Below are 24,611 nucleotides of genomic sequence, written 5' to 3'. Positions count from 1 at the left end.
TGTGTGCCCATCGCTTTATTCTTGATAAAAAGCCACCAGGATAAATATAATGAAAAATGCATAGTTGCGCATAATTATCCGGTGCCACTGCAGATAAAACAGAAATCTGCTATTTAAAGTGAGAATGCTAGTACAGATTTATCAAGCAATCCGGAGTGTCACCGAAAGGAAAACACTCTTCTGTGTTTGTTGATGCGAACGACACTTCACTATTAGGTCAAGGAAAGCACAGAAAGGCCGTACCCGAGCAATACAAAACCGGAGATGAGTTACGTGCTTGCAAAACAAAGATACATGGTGAAACGAAGGCACACCGACAAATGTGCTATTTGCCGTACTCGCAATGATAGCCAGTTGTCTACACTGATTTATTTACCAGGGGTCGCGTTTAACAGGCATAGAAGCTTGAATGAGTTAGTTCATTTCTTTTTTTTCCTCAGCAAATGAATCTTTCATGACGTTCCCATTCCCGCCCTTTCACGCGATGGCTAAAAGGAGTGCTGGAGAGAGGAATTCGTGCTTTCACAAGAAGTTCCTCGCTGTATTTGCATCGCACCGGCGTCGTGAAAACGTTCTTTCAGCAAAGATCGCAGTGTCGAAAGGAAGTCTAACCACGCGAACATGGCCTAAGCCGGTTCCGGATGTGTGTACATTGGCCGAACCGTCAGGGTACAGTGGCGTCCATTAAAAAAAAAGAAAAAGAAACAAAGGGCATACAAGCTGCCGTACAGAAAGCGATCTGGCGGGGCCTATCTGAACATACAAGATCTGCAAAAGCCCTTCCATCGCAACGGCCATGAGCTACTTTTTCCTCGTTAGCAGGAAGCCCCGTTAGCAACCAGCGAGACTGGGTTTGCGAATAACAAACCAAAGCATGAAAAGAATACTACCATTGGATGTAGGGGGCGCAAAATAAAAACATAACGAGCAGGTTCAACACGCAAGCAAGCAGACAAACACATTCCCGGCGACAATAAGCCTGCGGAAGCGAATGAATAGGCTTCGCGCGTCTGATGCTTTGAGTGAATAGGAGCCCATGAGCGGCAAGAGTAATCCTGTAAGCCGTGCACGGAAGCAATGCCCTTGTGTCTGGTTTTCAGTCGCTCTGGTTTTCCTTTTGTTTCTTGTCTTTTTTTTTTGCACTCTCACTCTTCCTCGATGTCTACTTCAGCGTTACAGCGAGAAACAGTGCCGGGATTAACAATAAAAACGACGCTGAGACAAACATTCGTATTTTTCTCTGTAACAGCCGAATTACGGTCTTTCCAGTCAGACCTAATTTTTACGTTTCTGCCGCCGCGGTGGCTTAGTGGTTATGGCGCTCGGCTGCTGGCCCGAAAGACACGGGTTTGCTCCCGGCAGCGGCGGTCGAATTTCGATGGTGTCGAAATTCCAGAGGCCCGTGTGCTGTGCGATGTCAGTGCACGTTAGAACCCCAGGTGGTCGAAATTTCCGGAGCCCTTCACTACGGCGTCTCTCACAGCCTGAGTCGCTTTCGGACGTTAAACCCCCATAAACCATAAGCCAAAACCTTACGTTTCTTCGTGGTTGCTTCCAGGAATAGCACTAATGACAATGCCTTCAGAAAATCATTCAGCATTTCATTGTGCGCCATAGCCCTTATCTACTTTTTGACATCGAACGTGCAAGATTACCAGTCGGGAAGCCAACGTACCGTCTGCCCGTTCGCATTCGTTTTACTGGTATTGTATTTTTATTTTGTGCGTGTGTTTCGGGGGGGGGGGGGGGGGGGAGGCGCTTGCTCATTTGTCTGAATGCGTCGGCGCCGTTGCACCAGTGGCGTCACATTGCAACTTATAGACAAATATCGACAAATGGGTTACTTGCATGACCTTATCTTGCAAGGCTGGTATTTGTGAAGCTTTTATTGTGAAGACGCCTTTCTCTGTATCACATCAACTTAATGGCTACAAAAACTGAATTTAAAGCGGCGATTCAGGTCCACTCCAGTGGGTATTTATGAGTTACCTCGAGATGGTTCGAACCAAAGCTCTGCTCGAGCTGCGCGGTCTCGCGTTAGTTGTCGGTGGCGGCGCGGGTTCATTCGCGTCGCGTGAGATGAGGGCGGTCTCGTCCCCCCAAAATGGTTGCATTGCAAACTGTCATCAAGCAATGCATAGCAATAAAACAAGCGCTTGCTGCGCCCTCGTTTGTCCAATAGCATTCACCCGCAGTCAAAAGTTTATGGAACTCAACAACAACTAAAATACTTTATTTCATCATCGAGTGTGCGAATTACACAGCGTGTCACTGAATTTCTAGCGATGCGCTCTAGTTGCTCCCCTTCCCGTTAAGACTCACCTGAAATGATTGAAGCAAAGTTCTAAAAGCGGCGCGTTGAACCGAAGTGATTAGTTTGGTTTGATTTGGTTCATGGGGTTTAACGTCCCAAAGCGACTCGGGTTATGAGGGATGCCGTAGTGAAGGGCTCCGGAAATTTCAACCACCTGGGGTTCTTTAACATGCACTGACATCGCACAGTACACGGGCCTCTAGAATTTCGTCTCCATCGAAATTCGAACGCCACGGCCGGGATCAAACCCGCGTCTTTCGGGTCAGCAGCAGAGTGCCGCAACCACTGAGCCACCGCGATAGCCCCTTGAATCGAAATGAACCACTTTCCTTAATGACGGTTACGAACTGTTATTTGTAAGTACCTAAACCAAAGGCTTGCTTAAGTGGACGAACCGGCAAGTGAAACACAAACTTTCTTCAAAGGCTTTCTCCCGGTACACTTGTATCGAATTAAACAGTAAAACTGGAGGACGCGTGATCATCTAAGAGCGTGGGAGGAGGTTTGATGAATCTAGACGTGTTAGCTTAGTCGCAATCTGGAGAAACTTACAAGCGCCTAATAAATATCCCTGAACGACTGCACGCGTACGTTTGCGTTACCGTTTCTTTTCTTTCATGTTTATGCTGTCAGAAGTGTTGCAAGGAGTTTAAGAACGTTCGCTATTGAGAGAGCAGATTTCAAACAAGCGCTTGTCCTCATAAATGTCGCGCTGAGCCCTCGTGTTAAGTTTGTTCATAGGAGATCTCGCACGATGCATACGGGAAATTAAGCACCACCAACAGACAACGGTTTGAGCTGATCTTATTGAGGCCAAGCCTCTTATCAGCTTTGACACCAGCCCGCGATAATGCGGAGATCTTGGATTATAGTGCTCCCATTTCCCTCGGATGTGGCTATTACTAGTGCTATGAGCATCCGTGAGCCACTCGCCATAGCGCACCTGAAATTAATGAATTATAAGGCAATAATATTGTATACGTGATGCATGAAGGTATTGGGATATGAACGTTTTCAATGTTCGACCTGAAGTGACTTTTTGCTTCTGTGTACAAATTGGGAACGCCATTTGGTGGACGATTCCGCTTCGGCAATGTATAAAAGAAGCTATAGTAGGGGCTAGCTTTGTTTGTTTGTTTACTCGCCTTGTGAATTTAATTGTATCAACTTCACTCGGTTCTCGTTACCGCGTCTGAATAGTGCGAGGCAAGTATACTTAGCTTTAAACCGTTGCGAAGCTTGATCAGCGTGGGACTCGGTCATAAGGTGAGAAGCTAGCACCCTCCCCAACATTCAAGCACAAGGTCGATTCCTCACAGTGCGAAGCTTTTACGGTGAACAAAACACCGTCACCTCAGTCAATTTTCTGTCCTCTTTCTTTGTCGGCAGTTCCCGACAGGCCAGGTGCACACACACTCAATTTTCTACCAGTAGCAGCGATTTCACATATTTTTTTAGATGGCCAGTGTCACGAAGTTTTATTGATTTATTACTCACGCACTCTTCTCTTGTTTTACATCTTGCTGTTTTTTATTGCGACAGTGTGTCTGGTGGCATAAAGTAATATCTACAAATATGTAGCATTTTTCAGACATGTTCGCGACACGAACGGAACAACGCAGCAACCAACGGCAGCTGTCACTGATCCGAATGAGCCGACTTTAATTGGCTGACTTGGCTCCAGAGAACATCGGTACGTTGTTTACCATTTACGACCAGGTTGTAGCAGATCAGGGTCGAACAAGTCATAAATAAGAGCTTGTCGCCTAAGTTTATGCTTATGGCGTGTGTCGCAACGACTTTGCTACTGTAACCTTCTTGTGGACCTGGTGGTAATAAATTACCACGTCATACCAAACCAGCGAAGAAACCCTCGTTTCACAAAAATTGACCTTCCACAAACTGTCATTTTATGTGAAACTACGCCAATGTCTTTTCCAGGAAGCGTCCGTTACAGACCGACGTTAAAGTCACGAGTTGTCCCGTCCTTGAGACTTCTTTCCGTACACAAAAACGCTGGGAGCTTGCCAGCCGCCTTGTTATTTATAACCATAAGCGTATCTTACACTAGTGTTGTTTATCCGCAAGCGCCCGACACCGAAGTAGGCTTGAGGCGCAAAGGGCGTGTTTTAGAAAGGCCAACGCTTGACGCTTAATTACTGCAACAGCAGTTGCCGGAATGGTAATGCAGTGGCGGCCACTCAGCAGCCGTCCCTATGAAGACCTAAGATGCTCAGCGCCTCTTTCGCGTTTCAGCAATCACGCAAACGCATACAAATGAAGAAACTGGGGTCGCGTTACTCGGGTACAACTTAAGAAAGCAGCGGCTTTTCCCCGTCAAAGGAACCCCTTCCAACTAATGGCGTCGGCCGATTCTCATGACCCTGCTAGTGTGACACAGCGGAGTGGTATAGATTAAGGGGAAAATCCCTTCCCTCTATGGTCGGGAATAGACTCCCCTTTCTATTGTGGAGCCGCTCCCTGCATTGTCAAGCTATCTGGGTCCTGAGAATCGCCCGACGCCATTCGCTGGAAGGGGGTCCTTTGACAGGAAAAAGCCACTGCGTAGCAGCGTCGTAGATGCACAGATAGCAGCGAAACTTCGGTATACTAACAAACCTAACAGAAACGGCGGTTCATGGAGGCGAAGTAGCTGCGTATGCGGAGCTAAAGTAATGCATAACGCGTGCGCAATCTTTGCAGAAGCAATGGCCGAATGTTGCTTTAAGAGCCCAGATACAGGTAGTGAGAAAGTGGTTAGGTACTGTATTTGGCTACAGCGTCTAGACAGATGGAGCTCTGAGCGATAAAGTGAAGTTTTGAAATACAGATGTTTTTTTTTTATTTCGTTCACGTCAAACCCTAATGGCTGCCATTGTGCTCTGCGGATTGAACAAAGGCAAAACGTGCGCCTAAAATGAGTGCCACTTTTCGCCGCTGTCGTCAGTTGTTGCGCTTCGTAATAGCGACAGATATTTCAAGCAGCAACGAAAAATGATGACGGTAGCATTATTGTTAGGTAAATTATCTCAAAAAGTGATCATAAAACTGATGCATGATGAGGCTCCTTCTTTTTGTTTATTTTTTCTTTCTATGGGGTTATGTCCTCCTCTGTGTAAGATTTAACAGCTTTACAAAACGGGTGATAGCAACGGCTCTCGCCGAAACTATCCCAAGAGCAGATGTTGGGATAGTTCTGCACTAACCACTTGCGCAGTCTTGCTGTTCCAGAAAATAAGAAACGAAGATTACAACCGAGAAATCCGGATGTTTCTGCCGATGTAACATTTACAAAGCTCAACAATAAATTAATCGTAACGCGTGTTTCACTGCTTTTCCCGTGCTGTGTTTGTACAATCGACTCTATTTCTTTCTAGCTGCTAAATGCGCCAAAGATGAAAGGCGTCTATGAATGTGCTTTGTATCTTCAGCTAAGTTGAAACATTTGCACCTCGCATTCCGGGGCTTTGAAGTTCTTTTCTGTACCTGAAGCCAGATGATGGAAGCGAAAACCGCAACAAAATAAACATTGCTTTGTTCCGGTGCATGCAGATGTCATAAGTGCCTTTTAGAATAATGAAAGCCAAATGCAGTCATCTATATACAGCGTCGGAAGGAAAAGAACCGAAGTTAATGCGCTTTCATAAATATCTTCCGAATAACACCGCGCATAAGTTTTAAAGACGCCTTGAATTAGACTGCTACATGTCGAGAACACCAGGTGTTCGACCAAGACGTACTCCACGGCTTCGATGGAGCAAAGTCGCAGATTCATGGTGCAGGCACACATTGACAGTGGTGCAGCCATTAAATCCAGTGTGCTTTAGTCTATTAAATTTGACTCTCCACAGAGGGCCAGTGGAATGCCATATGTGGTGGCCTTATCTCGCGGTAGCTGTAATGCAAAATGCCCAAGTTCCGTACGAAGTTAGCGGACCTTAAAGAACCTCAGGTGGTCGAAATTAATCCGAATCCCTCCATTACGACGTTCTCACAGGACACACGCAGCTTCGAGGCGTTATATTCCACATAACGAAATTGGAGTAAAATTAAACCTCACGGGCTGCATCTTCCCCACTGCTTCCCATTATTGGTTGGCCCTGATGTGGAAGCTTGAGCATGAAGAATGGCCAGATAGGCGTACAAGTTGAAACGCATCCTCTCTGCGTGATACGGGCGAGCAAGCATGTGCTCAAGCTTGCTCGCGACTTGTGAGTTCAGCGTTGTGTGCGTCGCGCCTTATTTCCTCTTCCCGTCTTTTGCTGCGCTGTTTTTCTTCTGTAATGACTGCAAGCTATTTGCTGTTGCGAGGAATGTAACTTTATCCCACACTGAGAAACCAAAATTTTTAAATGACTGGGCACGCTACCTTTCCATTCGCTTATAGTGCTGACCCCTTGCGTCAGAATAATACCGACGGACATCACTGTTCCGCAGAACCAAACGGGGCTACCACGACTGTACTTCGACAGTGACTGACCCGCCGTATGTAGAGCTTAAATATCCCGGTGGGTGACAGCAAAGGAAGAGCTAACATCGAGCTCCAAGTTCAACTAGTTGTCGATCTGAGACATTGCGAATATACAATACCCTGCCCTCCGCGAAATAAGCAGTGCATATCACCAACGGGAAAAAATATCTACTGTTGGCCTAATACACCCTTATCGCATGTGACTACATATATTTTAATATATCCTATTATGACCTATTAAATATATCCTAGTATAGCCTAGTAACATATCCTAATATGGCCTAGCTCTGTCAGGGGGGCACAGCTCGAATCAAATGTTCATGAGCTTTTTTCCGGAGGTACAAGCAAACGAGCTAGTTTCAATAGTAATATACTCTTGCAGACCACATTTTATATCATGGTTGCTTTTGGCCGACTCTCTGCAGCCCCATACCAATACGGGCAATGGTTGGAAAATGTGTTAACGTTGTTAGTATACCCTCGCGACCATGACGATGAATGTGTGCCTCGAGCCCACGTCTGTATCTCAGTGTGACTTGCCGCGGCTCAAACTATCAGAGCATTCCGGCTTGTAAGTATTCATGTCATCCGCCATTGCAGTGGCACCAGTACTTTTCTTGATGCCTGTAATGCTCCGCTAAGATAACGTTTTCGTGCTGTCCTTCGCTTATCGAGGAGATAACTAGAGGCGCGCTGTTCGACCTGCCAGAGCTCTTTTATCTCACTCTCTTCTGATCCCGCTACTCTCAGTCTATTTGCCCACTCAGCCACGCTGTGCCGTATGGCCAATTTATCTTGACAGCGACTGCCTTCCCTCGCCCGTTCGACCTGTCAGCCTGTCGGCAGTCGGAGCATCTGGGCTTCCGGGGTCTACATCCAGCAGCCGACAGCGGATGCCGAGTCTGTTTTGTGTGTCTGGGCACAGTGACGAGGGAATCGATCGACGGTGCGAATCGGAGATCCGTTACTTATTGATGCAGCAGTACAAAGAAAGGACGGGAGCTAACACGCAAGGCTTATTTCCAGAACATAAAGAAGAACAAAACAGTGACGACAGAGAAATAGTGGAATAAAAAATGCGCTGAATAAGATTTAACAGATTGGAGGAAAATAAATTTATACAAGGACAAACAGAATGGCGTCGAGGTGTTGTTGTCTATAAGGACACGTATTAGGCACAGCGACATGTGACGTTGGAAAATTAGCTGTGCAATAAAAATTATACTCAGGAAAACGGTAGTGTTAATACCGAAATAAATGTCACCTAACCTTCGTACGCAGAGAACTGAAAGGTCATATTGTCGTGGCACCAAGCACTCAACTCCCTTATCTCAATTCTTGTTATAAAACTAGGTGGATTCATTCTATATAGGAGTGAACAGAAAATGAAAGGGGTTTCTGACGGGTAGCTTATCTCGATGGTAGCTCAATCGTCCAGTAGTTGCAAGGGGCGCAAAGTAGCAAGAATGTGTCTCATACTGTGCCCGAAAGTTCTAACTTACAAGCTCTGTTTCGTATCCTGCTGATCAGGTTCACGTCACACGTCTCGTGTGAGAAGAGCGCATTAGGCCATTGCGAACGGTGCTTCAGCCTCTCGCTTTTCGCTCTTTGATATGCAAACGAACGCTTTACTGGTTCTTCTCGAGACCAGTTACATACGTCTACATATGTAATGCAGGAGCACACCAGCTGACTTGCGTAAAACGTTAAGTCGCCCAGTAACCGAGTGCCGTGTGACCACAAAGACGTGCCGAGGAAACGCGGTTACAGCTTCCAGGGGAGCACATCGAATATTGAAAATATTAGCCGGGCGTGACATAGCTCGAGCACGGCTGTCAGGAACAGTCCGCAAGCAGCTCGGCGAGTGGCACAGATGGCCGACGCTGCATACGCTGCTGCCTCTCCATCCGTGGACGAGCGCCTCTATCTGCCAACAGGGACGCCGCCGCGGGCTGCTGGTATACGCTGAATGCGAACACCCTTGGAACCGAGCCAGCGTTGCTCGGCACTCAACGAGTCTTTTTTTATCGCTCACGGGGCCTAGCGCGTATCCGCGCCACGGCCAGACGTCCTCGGCGGCTTGTTGAGTCTGGGGATTGTCACACTCCACGTGCTGTATCTTCGACGCGGGATGTTTGCCTCGGGGTCTAGCAGATTGTTTGCATAGTTCCCGCTTTTTATTTGCTCTCAGTGCCGTCGAAGGCCGCGTTGAGGTATTCCACGAAAAGGAAGGGATGGAAGGAGGCACCATTGGAAGAGCGAGAAAGACTTTGCTGGCGGTCAACGAAGAAAACAGGTCAACGCCGGTCAAACTAGGCTCTTGACACTGTAAGCAGAAGTGTCGCACTCGGCGTGCAGCCCTTGACATGCCCCGTTGAAATCGCAGAGTATTTCGGGGAAGCAGTAGGTGCAAGGTGACCGAAACGAAAGCGAGAGCGAAGAATCGCATTCAGTGCAAACCCTTGGCTTCGCCAGAGTGAAAGCTACGAGGTACTCCTCTTCCAGACGTCGATATCGCGTTGATATGAATTCGAAGCACTAGTATGCTCACGCAGATATGGACAGCATGGCAAGTGTAGTTTTTGCTGCGCACAGCGGTGGCTGAGGATCACACAATCGCGAATGTGCATACAGTCGTACGTTTTTCCGTACATTGTGCACACGTATACTTATGCTAGAGTCAAAAACCCATTTCCCAGTCAATTCACCCAAAACAAGCCGAGCCTCAGGCCGGAGGAAAGCTTGTACCCATTGCATCACCGGTGGGTACCCGGCGGCACTGGGGACCGAACCTCGCACCTCCTGCTTACGAGACGGATGCTCAAACCACTAGACCACCGCTGCTGTGTAACCTACTTTCAGCTGCTAGCCCACGGAATACAAGGTTGGTGATGGTAACCGACTCGTCATGACGCAGTCCTGCGATAATAGCCACGTCGCTATTACACATCAGTTTCCGGTTTGTTTAGAGAAAACTCCATGAACGATGTATTATATGAGCGGGTGCAGTGATCTCCTCGTCTCGGAGCACTAGCAAAAGGGGCTTAATATGGTGCTTCGGCCAACTCTACATCGTTGGAGAACTCTTGCGGTGAGCCCCTCAAATATTTGATTAACTTCGAACAGATAGAAGCATAATCATTAGGGCCCGCTTCGGTCTCTCAAAGAAAAGCAAATCCCTCTCGTAAAAGAACCTTTCATCCGACTGCCAATCTTCCTTTTTTGCTTATGACAACTCCCGCCGTCAGCACCTTATTTTACGAGCGGAAGCTGTTGCCGTAAAAAGAGGGAGAAAAAACAGCTAAGGAAGCCTGTGCAGCAGGACCGGCGCCATGGTGCTATACGTAGGCGCTCTGAGCACTAAGCGTTCCAAGGCGTTCTACATCCGTGAAAACACTCATATCTAAAATAAAAGAAGCCTGAAAATGCAATTGTTTGAAGATTTTTGCTTTTTTTCCTCACCGAACAAGCGAACCAACAAAAGAGTCGGAAAGACATTCCGCGTTGAAACATCTCCGTCATAAGAGCCATTGTTATTGCGGCAATGTCAAAAAACGACGACAGCGAGCGTCTCATTCCATCTTGCGACATCGCCACTGCGCGAACACCTGCTCCTGTTTGTGTGTGCGTGTCCTCCTTCTGATTCTTTTTTCGTTCCTGGCGATGGAGCCCCAGGCGCTGCGCGGGGCAGGTGTACATAATGGGATGCTCCAGACCCGATGTTGTCGCCGCGCGTGAGGCTTCATGCGTTGCAGCATAAACAAAGAGAGAGAGAGAGAGAGGGGGGGGGGGGGGGCGATGGAGGCCGTCGCGGACGAAACACCGGGCGCACCTGGCATCCCAGGCACGTCCCTTCAGTTCCGTTGTGTGCACACCGGCATGCCCGGGAAGGGTTTCTGCGCCGGTCGATAAATCAATTGCGGTCTGAGACAAAGTGGCCGGGCTGCCTGACGTGCGGCGACAAGCTCGCGCCAGCCTGGGCTTGAAAGTGTGGTCTTCAAGGCCGGCCTGGCTCATAGGTATAGTTCGGTACTAATATAATATGTAGGCCACCTGCTTTGACAATTTTTGAATGGATCGATCAATTTTCTCGATCAATCAATCAAGGCCGTCCATTACGCGATTAAGACCGGCAAGCGAGAAGTAGCCAGCGCCTCTTCTGCACGCTAATTCTGTCTGTCATGAACTTGACTGAAAACAGGCTTGTCGGCATGAATGACAAGGCAGAGCTTGCAACATAGGTGGCCGCAATGTCACCCCCGGAATTAACTACCGGCACTTACGGACTGGCTCAACTCAAAGCACTGGGCGTCTATGATGTGAAGACCTTTTCAATAGCTTCTGTTACAGTTTTGGTTTTAATGGCTGCTTCAGGTCCATTCCTATCATTCACATCGCCGAGTGGGTGGTACCAGTGGTAACGGGGGCGTTAAACTTTAATCAAAGTCACTGATTTATTTATTTATTTGTTTGTTTGTTGGTTTGTTTGTTTGTTTGTGTTTGTTTGTTTGTTGGTTTGTTGGTTTGCCTGCCTGCCTGCTTGCCTGCCTGCCTGTCACATGTCACTTAAGAGCGCACTGATCAAAATAATAATAATCTTCATTTGCTATTAGCTGAGAGCCGTACCTAGGAATCCTCGTGTAAGGCTAGACAAAAAGACGGGAGCCTTCACGAAAATACGTCTGCTAGCCTGTCCCCTAGTCATGTAGTGGGAGAAAGACATGCACACCCACGCACACGAAGTAGTACATGCAGTCGCGGCTACAGCTATACATCCGGGTACATCGGAGAGCCAATTTCAGTCAATAAATAGCCATGTTTTTTATTCCTCGCGAGAGGCTTGCAGTATTTTTCGTTTTGCAGGCTATGGCCACAACTAAATGTTTTAATGCAGTAGCATTAGAAGCCTTGTGGGGCTTAAATGCGTCGCCGGTCATAAAATTCGCCCGCTGGATGCAGAGAAGTGACGTCACCAGACCGGAAGGCATTCCCATAGGCTGGACGGAAGTGACGTCACGAGGCAGGAAGTGTCATAACCAGACCCTCAGTGACGTCACTTCCGGTGGTGGCATCAACAGATGCTAATGTTCTCGCGCTGCCAAGACATAATTGAATTAGGCGTCCCTGTGAATTTTTTTGCTCCCTAAAATTTCGCAGTAAGTCATTGATCCATGCCCTTTCCACCATCTTGCTCTTTTTCTCTCCCGCTCTTTTTTTTTGCATGTAAGTGCGCGTGTGAATAAAATAAAAAGAAAAATCGGCGTCCTGCACCACCTATCTGGAAGCGTTTGCCCCATTTTTTCTGCGCGGGAAGGGGAGGGGGGAGGTTGTGCGTTTTTTATTACCAGTTAAAAACAGAGAAACACCTTAGCTAGTTAGGTTTACGGCAGTAACTCTGGGGCTCCTATAGGGCTGTGCGCCGAGTGCAAACGCGCTGACGTTGTGACCATCGAAAATCCGGAGGAAAGGTCGCCAAGTGGAGACACAAGCAGAGGCATGGCCAGAGCGCTCCCTATACAAAAGGTCGGGTCGCGACGCTGCTGCAGACAAACAATGGACCTGCGGGGCGCCAAATTAACTGCCGCCGTCTTGGAAGCTCGTTGGCGCGGAAAGCGAAAGCGCCGGTCCCCCGAGGCTGCAGACGCTAGGTCCCGTGTTTGTTCTGGAGGGATGTTCTGCAGCGTTCTATCTGCGTACATGCTTCCCCTGGGGGGGGAGCTGACCTGCATCGCAGTACTGTTTCCTGTGCAAGCAATGAACCAGTGACATAGTCGTTCAACAACGCAACGATAAAACAGAAACGGAGGTTGCTATCCGACGGCATGATGATCAACGACTGTAAGCCCGGTATACGGATGAAGGTGATTGTATTACAGTCAACCAACTTGTAAACTTTAGTCGCTGATACAGTTATACCGGAAGCAATAATTCTTACGTTTCATTCTGCGATAGGTTTCGTATTCGGATGCGCAGTTACTGGCAACTAAACTTGAAATACTGACGGTATGAAAACTGCCGCAAGAAATACAGAAGAATGTGGCCTGCCGGTTTGCTTTCATGACAAGACGTGAGGCACAACATGATACAGAAGTGGAGCTGCTATAGGCTTCTTACGAATGGCACCTTTCACGTGAACTTGTTTGACCTCAATGGTGACACCGTGGTTGTACACGGAATTAGAGAAACGACGAATCAGAATGCGCTCATAATGGAGGAAGCCTTCTCTAGGCGAACTAAACGACAGCTAAATCACGAGTTTATGAAGTGTGTGTGAGCTAGGATTCATAAAATTTCGAGCGGATTGACCTCTCACAGTCTTCTTCAGCGCCATCTTCGGTGAAGCGCGCTGCGAGCAAGCTGTTGACACGGTTTGAACGAAGCAATGTAATGCAAAGGCGCTCCTATGCTTTCATACAAAGCGCGCTACAACCAGCCAAAAATGAAGGCCTACCCAGTCTCTTTAACGTTGCCTAGGGGCCCAGCCATCTATCCTGCTGTCCATGTACACATGTCCACATTTAACTCCTTCATATTCCACAGGGCCCTCCGTTTTGGTGCAAAACACGGTTTTACCTTATTCGTGCAACCCGAACAGATTCCTTAAAAATTGATTTTCTGCCCAAAAAATGTGCCTCAATAAACCGCTTTTTTTTTTTCAGTGCACATTGCTGAAGGCACAGCACGAAAACTAGCTGATGTCTTGCACTTTTTCTTGAGCGGAGTTTACATTTAAATTTCGAGTTGCTGTTTGTGGCCAGACTTATTTAGAGGATGAATTTAAGAATTACTTCCACAAGCGACAGGTCAGTACACAGGTAGTGACCGGAAGTCTTACTGGGGTCATTTTATGTAACAATACCAACACCAACATTCTGCTGCATGGCTATTTTGCGGTTAAAATGGCCGCTGTGATTTTAAATGTTTTTTTATTATACAAAGCTGTAAAGGTTTAGAACAAGCGCGGAAGTGCCGCACTTGGGGATATGGCAAAGTACTATGGGCAGCAAAAGTTTACAATGCGTGAAAAAAAAAAAAAACTCTCTCAGCGCAGTCACGTAATCAAGTCGCTTGAAATGTCTCAAGGTATGAGGAGACGTGAATGCCTTATCCGCGAGGCAGGCCTGTAATAAATATTTTTAGGACACTTGTCCGATAAAATTTTGCTGCCTATATAGTATGCGACAAAAGACTGCAATGAATATAAAAGAAATCTGATTCGGTAAACAGTTTCTTAGTGCTACCTGCCATTTCTAGATTGTGCATGAAAGTAATACGCAAAAAAATCGGGCACGTAATGTATCGAAAAATTGAGCAAGACGCAAAATTCCTAATTGTGAGAATTTTTTTAATTACCGGATTTCAACTTGAATATGAACTCAAAAAAATAGAGCCCGATCTTTTTCCTCGAATTCCGGAAATAACAAAACCCGAGACCGGAGGTCCCTATGAACTCACGTTCTATGCTACTGTGTCACTTTCAAGGACGCGCATGCAGCGGCGTATATTTATTTGACAATTAATAAATTAATAAATTGGTCATGCTCAAGTATGGAGATATATCTGCTGAAGCGAGGAACGGCAAACTCCACTGAGAGGCTGATGGTCCTGCTCCATTGTAACTTTTTTTTTTACTCGCTCGCGCGATTATCACCTCGTGAGTACCTTTCCGTCCGCCGTCAAGATAATAATGCGGTGGCCTCAGATAAAGCATGTTTGAGCCCGCGTACTTCCCAGAGCAATGCGTGCTGTCCGAGACTTGCACCAAGATTACTGCAGTTCACTTTTCTCTATTTATTTGCTCATTCCTCTATCTTTTTTTCTCTTTGTACCACCTTTTCCACTTAACATGAAACTCAACATTTAAACTCAGCCTACACATTGTCATGAACAATTGCGAAAATTGATTTGGTTTTCAGGCACGGAAATTTTCATGAAGTTGTCGAAAGTTCTCCACTGTGCCGTTTATGCTGTGTGGGCTCTCGCTTGGAACACATTTTTTTGTGTTAAGCTACACCGCAGAGCTGACTATCGTGATTTACAGTGATGTGCGCTTTTTTTATTTATTTACATATACTGCAGAGACGCCTCGGGCCCATCAAGGAGTGGAATAGTACAGAAAAATACAAAAACAAACGTATAGCTTGGAAGACTACTACATTACTAGCCACTGTCTATGGGTCCAAGCAGTACGTGCTTGAACATATTTTGTGCATCAACAGTGCACAGTAAAGAAAGAAGAAAAACATAGAAAACATGCATAACAAAACGATTGATTTGAAGCCAGAACAAGTTATCGTGTCACGTGTGCAAGACAAAACAAACAAAATGCCACATATTAGTGACAACTGTATTCCGCCTGAGACCTGAAATCGGCGTTCTGGATTTCCACGTCCTGTCATAATTTGTAACTCGGAGTACCGTTATACTTTATCCCTTCCCTTACGGCGCGGTTCAGGCGCCCAACGATATATGAGACAGATACTGCGCCATTTCCTTTCCCCAAAAAAACCAATTATTATTATTGTTACCTTTATACAATGCGCCGCTCTACATAAGCATCAGGCGATCCTTGAATCCCTTATTCACTTTTGAATGTGCTTACTACGCCGTATGTGAAACCACGTGTGTGCAATTAAATCAACGTAACAGGCAGCTGATGTCATAGGCAGCGAAATTCATTAGGTAGCTGAATTTATAGGCAGCTTAATTCATTATTTACAGCGATGAGCGGTGTTAATTTTTCTGTCCAAAATAAGCTACAATATTCGTGAGTTCTGCATTAAGTGGCACGTAAAAACGCGCAAGCTTCGTTTCCCGAGGTTGACACAGTTCGATCAATCAGTAGAAAGTGGCAGCAAGTTATCAGCGTAAAAACGAGCTTTTACTGTGGGTGCGGTAGGATGAATGTCCTAAAGTTTCGACTTGTTGCGTCACACGACGCTTGCAAACCAAAGCAATCAAGCGCTTGTTTCAAAAACCAGCTGCATGATGACGCCTGGGAATGAAAATGGTCGGCACGAATTCACTTATTACTGCTTAATTCTATGGAGGGGCCAATTATTCACAACCTTATTGAAACGTGCATATCGTTCGCATAATAATAATAATAATTGGTTTTTTGGGGAAAGGAAATGGCGCAGTATCTGTCTCATATATCGTTGGACACCTGAACCGCGCCGTAAGGGAAGGGATAAAGGAGGGAGTGAAAGAAGAAAGGAAGAAGAGGTGCCGTAGTGAAGGGCTCCGGAATAATTTCGACCACCTGGGGATCTTTAACGTGCACTGACATCGCACAGCACACGGGCGCCTTAGCGTTTTTCCTTCACAGTGCCGTTGAAAATTGGTTTTTGAAGAAAGGAAATGCGCGGTATCTGTCTCACATCTCGGTGGACACCCGAACCACGCCGTAAGAGAAAGGAGGATGGGAGTGAAAGAACAGACAAAAAGAAGTGCCGTAGTGGAGGGCTCCGGAATAATTTCGACCACCTGGGGATCTTTAACGTGCACTGACATCGCACAGTACACGGACGCCTTTTGTGTTTCGACTCCATTGAAACCCGGCCGCCGCAGTCGGGTACCTTGGCTCAGTAGCCGAGCGCGCTAACCACTCAGCAACCATGCCGGGTGGAATGCCGATGACCTGTGTGGATTCGGGTGCATTGTTTCCTGCATATATATATATATATATATATATATATATATATATATATATATATATATATATATAAAGTTCCGTGTTTTTCCAAGATCACTGATATATGTTTGCATCCGGCCGGGGTCAAGTATTGTTTGTTGTCCAGGTATCAATGGCCTTCGAGAAGGCGTTGCTCCCTAAGCTCTCGCTTCTCTACAGAGAGAAACATCTCTACTTTGGAGGAGGCGATAGCGAGTCCAAGAGTGTTCTTTCCGATACTGACCAGGCGTAGCTCGTGTTCTGCTTAGCGTTATACTGCGACATGATCGGTGCGAGGCCAGCACAGACACGAGAGACAAGTGTGTGTGTGTGTATATATATAGAAGACCTGTTCAACGCCTACTTCTCGTTTTGCGAAAAACACTTCTGCACATCCTTGTCGCTCCATCTGGAATGCTCCTGCACTCATGAAATGATCAACGTACTTTTCGGGATTGATTCGTTTTGCGCAAAAGAGGTCAACTTCGCAGGCAGCGGGAATTAGCCACATCTCAGCGCCCCTTGCTGGACGAAAGGGTTAGATTGAACAAGAATCTTAAGTTTAAACATCTTGTCTCTTGTTTTTCAAGAGTGGGGATTATGGATTATGCCGGCACAGCACATCTTTGACACGCTCGACCAGGAAAGGCCGTATCACATTGCCGATGGCTGTTCATGCCGTTCATGGTGAAAGGTAGCGCGAAAAGGAGGACCAAAGGAAGAAGCAAGACACGACACGGGCGCTTTTTCGCAAGTAGAATCTTTTTTGAAAAGAACACAATATATATATATATACCCACCTCGTAAAAAGATAACCAAAAGCATTCATGGTGAAAGATAGTGCGAAAAGAACAGCCTTTTGGTTACCTCTTCTTTAAATTTTTACGAGGTCTGTATACACTTTGAGTTGTTTTAATAAAGTTTTACTTGCGAAAAAAGCGCTCGTGTCATGTCTTGCTTCTTCCTTCCGTCATTGTTCTTTTTGCGCTGCCTTTCACCATAAATCAAATTCAACTCGCCCAATTTTGCACCTTACCACTTCATACCGTAAAAAAAAAATGAAAATGGGTTTTTGGGGAAAGGAAATGTATCGCATCTCGGCTGACACCTGAACCGCGCCGTAATGGAAGGGATAAAGGGGGACGGAGAGAAGAAAGGAAGAGGTGCTGTAGTGGAGGGCTCCGGAATAATGTCGACCACCTGGGCATCTTTAACGCGCACTGACATCGCACAGCACACGGGCGCCTTTGCGTTTCGCCTCCATCGGAACGCTGCCGCTGCGGCCGGGTTTGAATCCGGGTACTCCGGGTCAGTAGCCGAGCGCTCTAGCCACTGAGCCACCGCGGTGGGTTTCATACCGTGTATAATAATAATAAAAATAATTGTTTTTTGGGGAAAGGAAATGGCGCAGTATCTGTCTCATATATCGTTCTACACATGAACCGCGCCGTAAGGGAAAGGATAAAGGAGGGAGTGAAAGAAGAAAGGAAGAAACAGGTGCCGTAGTGGAGGGCTCCGGAATAATTTCAACCACCTGGGGATCTTTAACGTGCACTGACATCGCACAGCACACAGGTGCCTTAACGTTTTTCCTCCATAAAAACGCAGCCGCCGCGGTAGGGTTCGAACCCGGGAACTCCGGATAAGTAACCGAGCGCCCTAACCACTGAGCCACCTCGGCGGGTCCTATACCGTGTATCCAAATGAGTTTTTCGGGCACTTCCTGGAAATTAACTGTCTCACACCGCTGCAATGATATGCTTGTCATCTCTTAACACGTGAAAAGTGGAATTGTGGTGTATGTGCCTCCACACGCCACTTGGATTTCTTCGCAACAAAGTGACCCAAATTCCGACCATCGAAACATAGCCACTTTCTCAGCTTCGTGAAACGCGTTCGCCCTGTGCTGTGGGACTCAACATGGGAAGTGGAAAATATCGGCAGATGATCCTCAAAATGTAGTTTTTTTTTTACTTGTCCTTAAACCTCCCTGAATGCCCTGTCTAGCTCACCCCATCTCCAAACATAACCCTAACTCCATCGCTCTTCCTGGCAAGCTTCATGTAGCCTGCACTGGATGTGTGCCCATTTCGTTGTGCTGTGCGAGGCCAACTGTGCACAAGCCTCATGTCCGTTCTTGCAGCATTGCAACAAGCCATAGAATTCGAATGCCGCCACTCCTTCTGTGATCATTTCTGAGCGGTGGCATCGTTCAATTTTTTACGGCGCGTTTCATGTCCACTCTTTCAGCAAACAGGCCTACCAAACACGTTGAATTGCATCCTTGAATTTTATCGGACTGAAGCCAGGCGAAAGCATTCGGTAGCAAACTACTGGCACGATATCAGGAGTAGAACTTTCTGGCGGGGTAGATGGTACATTTCAATTGAATAGCGTGCGCTAACAGGACGAACGCAGGAAACTTGGAGAAGACGAAAGAAGCGCAACTTCCAACTTTAATAACCACAAAAAGATGCCAGACGCTCTTTTATAGCTGCTGGAGTGTGAAGGTGTACGATACGACACCCCAGCAGCTATAAAAGAGCGTCAGGCATCTTTTTGTGGTTATTAAAGTTGGAAGTTGCGCTTCTTTCGTCTTCTCCAAGTTTCCTGTGTTCGTCCTGTTAGCGCACGCTATTCAATTGATATTAGGAGTCCGCCAGCACGTCTCCGCCATGATGTAATGATGTGGATATGTGGTTTTCACGCAGATGTTCGGGCTCGATTTTTATGCTTCTTTATGTTTTCTATCGTTGTTTCCGGAACACAACTACCAACATTGTGAAATGTTGAAAAACAAAGGTGAATTTAATTGAAGTATACTAGTTCATCTCTTCATCTCTTTGCTTCGTAGGCCTTCAATGCAGTCGCTTTAGAATACACACTAAACTATCGGTTTCATATGTGGTAGACACTTCCGACTAAAGGAAAGCTCGGAACTTTGCTTCAGCAAGATGCCTTTACACTTCACGTCAATCTTTCTGTTGCATGAATAGCTTTAGCTTTTGCGGCCCAACCTGCAAACGAAAGTAAAATAATGGATGGTGCCGCAACGTAAAAGTGCCAGAAAATCAAGTCTGTACTCGATTGACAAGTATATGAATACGTGCATTGTTAGACCCGGTCTCTCGAGTACGTTCCAGAACTGCAGGCTGACGTAGGCTGAAATTCCTGATTTGTATGCGTCGCTCAGGTCTGGCGGCTGCTCGGCAACTGCGCAAGGAAGGCACAGAAGTGGTGGTGCTCGAAGCCAGGGACCGCGTCGGTGGACGAACGTACACCGTTCAGGTAAGAAGGGGATACGTAGTTACGCTCAGAAATTTCTTCACGTAACTAAAAAGCAAAATCATATTGTGTGCTGACATATCGATGCACAGTACGCAATCTTAGGTGGTCGAAATTATTCCAGAGACCTCATCTGTGACTTTTACTGAGAAATTATTCACTAAAAGGTCCAATGTCTCAACATGTTGATTCGCCATGAATTTACCTCTTGAGAAGAAATCACACTTCTAGTGAAAAAGTAATAGCGACGAGCAGACACGGTGTCGACTTTTGTGCGTTCTTTGCTTATAGCGATGTCTTTAAGCTCTAACTACCACTCACGGTGACTCATCGAAAATTGGCACAAAACCATATATTATATTAACATATCTGGTAACCTGCGTTGCCCACGAATATATTTTACGCAAGACTGAAGGTAGCGTTTTCTCTGCGTTACACCGCCGTGTTTAGTAAAGATGCCTGAAACCTCCGGCAGTAGGGATCAAGAATTCAGCAATTAATCCAAACCAATAAATAATGATTGCCACGCTACCGAACTTTCAAAGCAGGTGTTCATCACTTTTCACAAATTACTCTAACGGATAAGCCTGTACGTTTCATGAATTATTTTTTTATTTTGCTTGTAAGTTAAATCTGAATACTTGCACTTTTCAGCGTTGTGACTCCTCTAACACGCAAGATTTCCCTGAAGGTATTTGTGTCCTATTTATTATCTATTCCTGATGAACTGTGCAGCAAGATGCATTTCCTTCACAGGAAACGAGTGATACTATCGGAAGACAGAGCTCCAGCCGCCTCCCAATCCCAAGGCGCGTCAGTTGACCACTTTAGCCACAATAGCTGCCCCATTGACGCGCTCGCATGCTGAGTACGCGGGTCCTCTCGCACCCAGGGCGAGCACTATGGCTACCTGGACATCGGGGGTGCGTACATTGGCGCCACCCAGCGCCACCTGCTGCGCACTCTCAAGGAGCTGGGCCTCGAGAAGCAACTCTACTGCGTCTACTACGAGGACCGGTCCGTCTTCACCATTCTGGTACGCGCAGACACCCGCTCTTCTTAGTGAGGGGCGGTTACGTAGCGGGTCTTCAGGAAGAAAGTGCCATCCAGCGGTGCTTGCCTGAAACATCACAAAAGACAGCAAAGACACGTGTGGTTGTTTCGCTTGGTTGCAATAGAGCCACAGGTGTTGGCTTCTATTCGCACAAAGGCGACATTGAATTTTTTTTTTTAGTGAGTCGTTGGCTGGAGCGTATCAATAATGCAAAGCACGACCATTGCAAATTTCGCAGAAACTGAATTATTTTTGGTGACACCAGGCTGCTGGTAAAAATTTGCAATTTTTCTGGCGACGCAATTCAGCTGATACCCCTGTCACACGGCATACCTCGAAGGCCTTTCCAGCAAGGCACCTTTTTTCACCAAAGGAGCGAAAGCTTAAAGGAGCAGCGACGCAGCTACACGGTGCAGCCCTAAGGTGAAACAGTCGTTCAGGCTTAGCACCCGCTGCTGTGCTCGAGGCGGCTGAAGTGAGTGTTTTAAAATTAAAGTGGGGTATTCTGCTCATTCGTTGCGCTCAGACAATTTGTTTATTCTGATAGGATAGCTTCCTTAAAAGTACTGCAACAGCTACTCTCTTCAGCAGCAGCAGGTTTTGTGTGTTGCCTTGGCCACCAGGGGCACTCGGTGTTGCTACAACACTTTCACTGCCTTGAAATCTGGGCATAAAATATAAACACCCGCACAAAAAGCAAAGATAGACACACCTTTCGTATTAAAAAAAATATTTTCAAACATTGTTCGCTGTATCTATTTTTTATTGATTTTACTTTTTGATGTTGGATGGCACTGCGATCGCAGGTTCTCTAAGGCCGCGCCTTTGGGCTCCAAGGGTCTCTGACGAGCGCCTTCGCTTCCAAGGCCCTTAGCGGCAAAGGCGCAACATTTTTGCCGTGTAGCTGCACTCCTTACTCCTTTGGATATAAGGACCCGGTTCTTAAAGTCCCTTGCGGTGCCCGTGTGACAGGGATATCAATTTACGTTGAGGGTGTAAAATGACGAGGATTTGACCGTGGCGTAGTACGAAATAGAGAACCCGACGGCAGCCAGAAGGGTTGCCGTTGGGCTTTTGTGGTTGGCCCATGATCGCGGTAGTTATAAATTATTTTAAGAGCGCTGAGCTCTTCCTCATCTCGTTTCTTGGGGTCTGCTACCACCTCCCTTCATGGTGAAATTTTCTGTCAGAGAAATTCAAGATGGCGGCCCCCATAATAAATCGATATAGCAACCCAATTCATGATTTATTGGTGACTTATAAATAAATGCAAGATGTTGGCCAATAATAGTAATTAATTGATAACATTATTAATTAATCCAAGATGGCGGCAGTTAACGCTCGTTACTTCAATGTCTTCCAGACGGTGGCGGTATCTTTTCTTTTAAACACTTCAGTTTCGGAGCTGCGGAAGGAACGTTATAGTGTCACTGAAGCTCTGGTTTGTGGCCAGTCCACTCAGGTGCTGATGGTGTGCAAGCCTGATGTAGTAGAGCACACTTGCTATGCCACTGGCGCGTGCAGTGTCGATAAGGCTATAGCTTTCCGTAAAACTTTACTTACCACCCTTAGCGGAACCGTACAAAAAGGATGAGGACACAAGTAGCACGACACAGTCTTCTGTCCTTGCTCCTTTCGCGCTGTTCCGCTTTTAGTAATAAACAGCGCCAACTCACTCAGCAGTCATCAGTTTTATTTTACTTGCTGTTGACTCGCGAATGTCATTTTCACCGCCCACGTGACCAGGGCCAGCGGTACGTGACCACCGGCGGTGACTTTCCTACCTTCTGGAACCCGATAGTCAACATGGACGTCAACAACCTCTTCCGCAGCTTGGACAAGATGGGAGAGGAGGTGAGGCGCAGGCGTTTACTTGGTGGTTCAAGCATAGACAGCTTGACATAAATTTGATTATAAATTTCGACAAGGTAAGTTGTTCGGCGAGTTTGTGACGATATTCTGTGACTACAGCGCGACGAACGGGACATAATAGAAGGACGAAACACTCCCCAGGGACACAACACAGCGCTGACTCACCACTGAAATCCTTATTGGCTGACCAGCCAGTAAAGATTTGTTGTGTCCCTGAGTGTTTCCTCCTTCTATATCCTGTTCGTCGCGCTGCAGTCATACAATTTCCGATTAGGCTATGTACAAGAAGCGCAATTGCTTCCAGGTTTGTTTAAGTCCCGTCACCAAGAAGTTCGCATTTCTAAATTTGTCTTTAATAAATCTCAAATTCTAATATTGCTGCCACAGAATAAGTGTTATGAATTCAAAATGGTTCAATATGGCCCCAGAAACAAAATAACGTGGATGTTCTAACGTCTGATACATTGTATTTTTTGCAATGTTCTTAATTTTAGCAGTGGACCTCAACATTCATGACAATAAAAATCATTGAGATGATGATTGCCCTTCTTTCTAACTCATGGAAGGTACCCTTTTATTCGACTTTTCAAAGTAACTGATATGCAGATTTTACATCCCCTACATGCTGCTTAATAAAATGCTTTTACACCTAGCGTTACGAAAGCCAGCATGGGGAGTTTTTCGATCTAGAGGAATGTGTGTTTCTAAGAAAGGCGTAAGCTAAATTGCAGGCGATTTCAATACCATGTATTGCTTACCAGGCATTGCGACAGTTGTGCTTTTCACACCGTCGACACGACAAAATACAAGCGTGTCTAGAAACACAAAAAGCCATTCCATGTGCACGGCCTTCCACAATCAAGAGACCGTTACCTCAAACATAAAGCTGCCCACAAAATATATATGCCTGGTGTTTAGCTCCTTAAGAGGACATGAGCTGGCAAAAACGGCAATTTTTGTCTAAAAATTGCTCGTCTTATTATGGGTTAGCCTTTTTCTTTCATGTCCAACAACACCGAATATATATATATATATATTTTTTAAGCATGTCCTCTTCAGATTGGTCTCATTCACTATAAGGCTTCCTCACTTCGTGCTTGTGTTTTACAACCCTCTTAGATTCCCGCTGCTTCGCCTTGGGATGCACCACACGCCGAGGAATGGGACAGGATGTCATTCCAGGACTTTATCGACCGCACTTGCTGGACAAGGTGGGAGATGTGAAACTCACTGATGTGAGCATGCGACTAACCTGTCGGGTAATTGCTTCTGCGTTCCTAAATGGCCCGTACGACGGCCAGTTCATAGTAAGAATCGCTAAACCTTTCATCATCTTTACCATCAGCGTTTAACTACATCCCACTGCAGGACATCTCCCATATCCTTGCAATTAACGCTGTGCCGTGCTATCTGCGGCCACCTTATCTACGCAAAACTTCCGAAGCTCATCCACCCAACTAACCGTCTGACACTCACTGCTACGGTTGCCTTCCCTTTAAATCCGCTCTGTTGTCCTGAAGACAGTGAAGTGTCTCCGTTGTCTCGTTACCCTAAGCCTATACCCTGCAAACAATAATATCAAGTGACCAAGGCCAATGGATTGAACGGGGACAAGAATTCATTGACGCAGAGAGATTGAAATTGCTAACATCTTCTTAAGAACAAAATTCTCCTATTCGGTTCGTGGTTTTACTGTATCACAAATAGCAGCAGCATACATAAATCACTGCGATGAAGCTGAATAGCCGTATAGTGACCTTTTCGCGTCAAAATCTTTTTAATAGACTTCTTGTGGCCACTGCTCTTTGTTGTTCTGTTGATCTTAAACCATACAGAAAAGTAATGCCTAGCAATATATTTCCCTTCATTTGTAGCTGTTTCGAACAAAGGATGCCCAGGCTTTAGCACCGCCGAACATCGCTGTCCAGGATTCCGAAGATTA

General features: G+C 46.3%; 1 protein-coding gene across 1 annotated transcript in view; it reads left to right on the top strand.

Annotated features, from left to right (window-relative positions):
* The window catches only part of LOC144136519 (amine oxidase [flavin-containing] B-like), a 68,402-nt gene that overhangs the window by 12,064 nt on the left and 31,727 nt on the right, over positions 1 to 24,611 (top strand). Inside the window, exons 2-5 of the mRNA XM_077668897.1 lie at positions 19,652 to 19,746; positions 20,636 to 20,779; positions 22,544 to 22,651; positions 23,789 to 23,880. Of these exons, the coding sequence (XP_077525023.1) occupies positions 19,652 to 19,746; positions 20,636 to 20,779; positions 22,544 to 22,651; positions 23,789 to 23,880 (439 nt within the window). The remainder of the gene's footprint in view (positions 1 to 19,651; positions 19,747 to 20,635; positions 20,780 to 22,543; positions 22,652 to 23,788; positions 23,881 to 24,611) is intronic.

The sequence above is a fragment of the Amblyomma americanum genome, chromosome 6 (genome assembly GCF_052857255.1).
Source record: "Amblyomma americanum isolate KBUSLIRL-KWMA chromosome 6, ASM5285725v1, whole genome shotgun sequence".
NCBI lineage: Eukaryota > Metazoa > Arthropoda > Arachnida > Ixodida > Ixodidae > Amblyomma > Amblyomma americanum.
The sequence above is the reverse complement of the archived record's forward strand: the minus strand, read 5'-3'. Positions and strand labels throughout refer to the sequence as shown.